At 42.3% G+C, this 6,000-nt stretch overlaps 1 protein-coding gene across 4 annotated transcripts in view; it reads left to right on the top strand.

Annotated features, from left to right (window-relative positions):
• The window catches only part of GRHL1 (grainyhead like transcription factor 1), a 60,006-nt gene extending 55,896 nt beyond the window's left edge, over window positions 1-4,110 (top strand). For all 4 annotated transcript variants that reach the window (XM_080999148.1, XM_080999149.1, XM_080999146.1 and 1 more), the window contains exon 16: window positions 958-4,110. In XM_080999148.1, the coding sequence (XP_080855274.1) occupies window positions 958-1,072 (115 nt within the window). In that variant the 3' untranslated portion in view covers window positions 1,073-4,110. The remainder of the gene's footprint in view (window positions 1-957) is intronic.
• Window positions 4,111-6,000: the final 1,890 nt, after the last annotated feature.

Here is a 6,000-nt window from a genome sequence, read left to right on the forward strand (position 1 = left end):
GAACCGCTGCTCTAGGTCATTGTCAATAGAGAATCTGAGGCCCACAGCACTGCTGTGAAAGGGAACAGCTTTTCTATATCGCACATGTTTGCAGTCCACCTCACTTGATAAATTTCAGCAGTGTCTTGCATGGTGTCAAAATTTGGCACACACACACACACACACACACACACGAGCCTCTTGCATTCTGCTCAATTCACTATGTTGTGGTTGTGACACTCTATGGCGCTCCCTAGGCTCAGCACCCAGTGCGATGGAACCAGCCATGCTGCCATAAACCCGCCTCTGTTCTTATCACATGTTTGGTCCTTAAACTGTTTCTTTTGATAAACAAGTAAGCATAGATGTAACTGCAAATTTGAAATTATAGGTAGCTTTCCTCCTCATTGGGTAGCAAGGACCTAAGGGAATCGTGGCAACAAGCACTTTGAGTATGTTAGTGTTTGCCAGATTTTGTCTGGCGGGCTGAACCTCTAACTCAGGGTTTCCCAAACTTGGTTCTCTAGCACTCTGTGTGTGTGTGTGTGTGTGTGTGTGTGTTTTGGACTACAACTCCCACCATCCCTGACCACTGGTTCTGCTAGCTAGGGATGATGGGAGTTGTAGTCCAAAAACAGCTGGAGAGCCAAGTTTGGGAAATGCTGCTCTAACTGGTCTCAATCTGTTTTGTGGTTTGCTAGAAAGCAGCCCCTATTTGGGGGGAAAAAATCCATAAATTTCCCCAATACTCCCTCCATCAGTTGGCAAGAGAACAAAGAGAACCTTGAGACCTAATGTAACTTTCCCCGTGAGACCTGGGTCCTGTTTTGCTCATCACAGAAGTGTATTTTGTTAGGTTGACCTAGAAGATTATGATGATGATGCCCATAGGGTTGGCCTAGCTTTGTGCTGCCCCACTGGGTGTGTTTCCGCTAGGCTTTAAAGCGTCCCATTTTTAATACTCTCTTATTTCCTTAGCATCTTGGTGAATATGGACGATAACATTGTGAAGCACTATTCCAACGAGGATACTTTCCAGTTACAGATTGAAGAGGCGGCTGGATCTTACAAGCTCACTCTCACCGAGATCTAAAACCAAGCTCGTTGGGGCCTCTTGCGGGGCTTTTAAATGAAGGTGGTGAATGCAAAACCTCTCATTACTTTTGTCCTCAGGATTTAAATGTGTCTCTAGGGAAGAAGCCATTTGTTCTTCCAGGGAAGAGTATATTTTGGCTGTTGTTTAACAGCGCTTCCAACATTTCTGTCCTCTTGGGAGCAACGCTGCACTTGGAATAGATAAACAAAAGACAATGAATTGGAATTCCAAGTCCCCCACCCCTGGGGGGGGGAACACACCCCAGAATATTTTTACTAAAGCACTATGCAGTTACCTGCATATCCCCTTTGCTTATTAAATGTGTATGTGTTTCTTCATCAGCTTAGAGTCTCTTACTAGGCTCCCCCCCAAAAAAACTCCAATTGATGCTTACAGGAGTTCCAGACAGGCTGGACTCGTATGATGTTTACGACCGAATATGGCATATGGCTATCATTTACTTCTTCAACATCTTAGGGATGTGAAACTGCCTTGCTTTATGAAGAACTTCCTTTAAATTACTGTATGGATCCCCTTAGTGAGCTGTATTTGTATATAAATGCAGTGTATTTTGAAGGGTTGTAAATATGTACATATAAGTCATATAATATATATACATATATATATGTAAGACAAGATACATAAGATATCCGTGTGTGTGTGTGTGTGTGTGTGTGTGTGTGTATAATATAGATTGAATAAATGTGGTGAAGCCCATTGGGAAGGACTGTATTTATATAAATAATACACTGAGAAAAGCAGCCTCGGGTCTAAATTAAATTTATGCTGCATGTGTTCAGTCTCCTGTAAGGGGGAATTGCGGGGGGGGGTGAGTTTTAGCATAGCATACTTAATATTTATCATCAAGTGATAAGGTGGGACTGTCTCCATGTAAATTAATAAAGTTCAAGGTTAGAAGTAATGTATCAGTCTGGTAGAAAGCAGTAGTAAGGATGAGTCTATATTTTCTCCAAAGGTGCAAATGTGAAGAGATATAGGTCATGTGTACCCTCCTTGAAGATAAGATTTGATGTCTTGAACCTCAGGACCATAAAAACCAGTTTACCTCTCACCATTTTTCCCCTCTGAACTTCACTATGACCCACCTTGTGTTTGGCACAGTGTTTATTTGGGGAACTCAGGTCGGACCTACATTGACCTGCTAAGCATTTTTTTTAAAAAACACACACACACATTGTATAACACTGAATAGCAATTTTCCACAGTCGGTCGCTCACTGCTCTGCAGTGCCATCTGATGTTGCATTTTAATAACACATTTTTAACGTTGTAAACAACAAGTGTAGATCCATCCTCTAGTCTGCATAAGGGTGGCATATCTAGGCCTACAAGATACAAACAAACCTCATGGCTGCTTCACACCTCCTTTCACATGAGTGAGTGAACAAGTTAGGATGTATTTGGTCAACTACAGTTTCCCATTACGTCTGAATAAGGAAAGTGTGGTTAGCGGCTTCGGAACAAGCCATAATATGAAGCCATTGTTTAAAGTTTTGTGATGGCTTGTGCCAATGAAGGAACAAAGTGGTTATGTGCAAGACCCATGAGGCTCATTCATACCATGACTTAAAAGAAAGAAGATAGTCTAAATGCATGCATTCGTTGCCTTTTATCGCGCAGTTTCATCATTTCAGTGATGCACCATTATGCATATGGGGCCTCATGTTAGCTTCACAGTTAGTTAATGGATATATGGTGCTGTTTGTGATTTACAGTGACCATGATCGTGGATGGAAATTGTTTTACTCATCTTGTTTTTGATGCCAAATGTTATTAAGCCATGTTTTCAAGAGAAGTCTTATTTACTATTAGAACTGCAGATATTGTTGAACTTGGATGTAAAGAATCCCAAGTGCCTGACTGAATATAGTAGTAATAGTAGTAGTAGTAATTTTATTATTTGTACCCCGCCCATTGTACTGGGTTACACCAGCCTCTCTGGGCGGCTTTGATATACTGGTAATCTTTGATATACTTCAGATATTTAAAAGAAGCAGCAAAGATGAGGCCCAAAAAGGAAACTTTATGGGGGCCTAATTTGCCAGGTATATCTTTCACCTTCCCACATGATTACATGTCTTAGTTTTGACGCCCACGCCACAGAGGGCCTATGTAGATCTACCAAGCATGAAATATCAAAATAGCTGCTGCCCTTTAATGGGGTTTTTCAGCAGCAATAGTTAAAGCGCTCTGAAAATTATTGCTCTGTGAGAGGGAATAGGGGGTCACTTAACCACTCTCAGCATCCTTAGGAAACTACAGCTCCCATGAGTCTTTGGGGGGGAAGTCATGACTGTTTAAGGTGGTATGGATCCTGCTTTAAATGCGTAGCGCGGATGGGGCCTGTGATTTCCCAATGCTAGTACAGAGTTTTGCCTGTAACACCGCACATTATGCTCTTTGCTGTGTTGAACAGCACTCAGTTCAATGAACAGTAGATACCCTTCTCCGTTGTGACCGTTGTTTGTTCTGCATGTGAGTTGCCTAGCAGCAGAACCCTGAAGAAAGAAATGTGTAAAAATCAACTATATAGGTGGAAATGAACCCCAAAAAGCATCTTTCCTACAGGGAAAACTTACACAGGTTTTTGAACGGCCAAACAGCTATTGGTTTAAAAAAAGAGAGAGCAAATCTTGTTATCAAAAACAGCAACCTTTGAATATGCTGCAGTTTACACTTCATGGTTAGATAAAAGGTACTTTGACAAGGTAATTTTTATACGCACACACACATTAAGTGCATAATTTTATGTCTGATGAAAACTGAAGTTTTCCTACATTAAGTGGAATGGACTGGGGGGGGGATCAGTCTTTTTTGTGTAAAAGGTTGAATTGATGCTTATTTATATACAACGCCTAAACTACTGATTGGTTTTCGGGGACATGGGGCTTAACTATAGCCATATTTGTAATGTTCTATGAAGTTGATTTTGGTCCTGTCTGCTATTTTTTGTCTGTCTAATTGAAAAATTACTGTAAAAGCAAGAACTATTAAATTTTATATGTCAGTTTGTAACCATTCTGTTACCTTTACCCAATGTTTATAATTATTACTTAAACGTTTCCCTGGAGGGTGGGAAGTCAATACAATGCCTGCAGATATCTCAAATTGTGTTACTGTTCACCTTCACAGCTTCAATCAATGTGGGAATTCCTTAACTAGCATTTATGATCTAGAATGGTGGAAACTAGGGATTGGTGAAGAGCACACAAAAAATGCTCTTTGTAGCTTTGTCCTAATACCCGCCAATTATTTTGCATGTATTGATGTATGAAGAGTCCTTTCTAAAAATTGGAAGCCACTATTTCCATTATTAGGATGGTGAGATGGGGCCAATAGACAATTATCAGATGAAGGCAAAAAATATTTTGGTTGGTTGCCACCAGACTTTTTTTCAGCCAGAACTCAGTTCCTGCACCTCTCAGGTGGGTGCCATTGCCATTATAAGAGAACAAGGGAGGTGTTCGTGGTGAGTTCCTTCCAGGTGCTATTTCCCCAGAAAAATAGCACTGGGAGGCACAATACTCCAGTTGGGGGGGGGGGGTCCAAGAGCCCTCCTGCCACCTTCCCCAAGTCTGCTCGGCTTCGGGAAGGAGGCAGGAGGCCTTCAGCATCCTGTAAGAGGCTTGACGCCTCCTTCCCAAAGCATGGGAAGCTTATACCCAGCTTAGGGAGGGAAGCACGATGCTCACATGTATGACATCAGGACATAGTTACACACCCACTCACCCACCCACCCACCCACCCACCCACCTCCATATCGCCCTTGCAACCTCTGGCCCTAACTGTTCCCCTACAAAAAAAATCACCATGCCACTGCTTGAAAACATTTGACTTTACTTATCTTAAGCCCTCCAGAAGCTGCTGGACTCCAACTCCCATCAGCCGCAGCCAGCATGACCAATGGTTGGATATGTTGGAAGGTGTCGTCTGATGGACTTAGAGGTTCCCTTCCCTGCTCTTAAGTCATAGGCACCAACAAGCACTCAATTGTCAGAGCTCTGTCCCTTTATTATTAAGTGTACCCTTATAGAATATCTGCAGCTGTTCTTGTTCAGCGAAAGGCACAGTGTATTGTCCCTATGTGTTTTCAACAAATGCTTCTCATCCATAAATGAAAAATCACTGAAAAATCCAACCTTGCTAAGGAGCTAAGGGAGGCATATATCACCTTCCCTTTCCAGAACGATCTTGTTCGCCTTTGCACACAGGCTGCAAATGAGCAGCCCATCATGCCATCTGCTTTTTTTGCAATGTATATAATGTACATAATTGCTCTGGCCTGCATGTACACATACCCTCAGAGAAACCGATGAAGAGCAGTGCCAACTAGATTGACCTGGCTGCTCTTATCATTATCATTGGCCTGCTTGGGCAATTGCCTAAATAAATGCACATGCCTTGCTCTGGCCTGTAGGACAGTGCACTCGGCCTTTGGTGAAGCAAATAGAACGGGGGTGGACTTTGGTAATATGGCACCCTGAGCGAGAGCAAAATTTGATGCCCTCTTCCACTCTGCACTATGTCATAGTTTTGTGCCCCCTTGGCTAGGTGCCCTGTTGGGGGGCGAACTGACAATGCCCTAAATCCAGCACTGAGCACCTCCCCGTGTATGGTGTAGTGCAGAGACTAGGAAGGTGAGCTTGGCATCTTGGGATCAACTCTTTTCAACCTTTATATATATATTATTTTATTTATTCAGAATATTTATATTCCTCTTTATACTCCCAGTAGCCTTTCAAAGCAGCTTACGAAAGTTTCTCAAAATTCAATTACATAACTGGCAGATTCTGCATGCACAATTCCAGTTGCTTGACAAAAGCAGCTTCCCCAAAATATAGGACTTTCTGTGATAAGGAAAGTGTGGGGTGACTTCTGCCATAACACAATATCTTTTCACTGCTG

Source organism: Podarcis pityusensis (genome assembly GCF_964106645.2).
Source record: "Podarcis pityusensis genome assembly, chromosome: 3".
Taxonomy (NCBI): Eukaryota; Metazoa; Chordata; class Lepidosauria; order Squamata; family Lacertidae; genus Podarcis; species Podarcis pityusensis.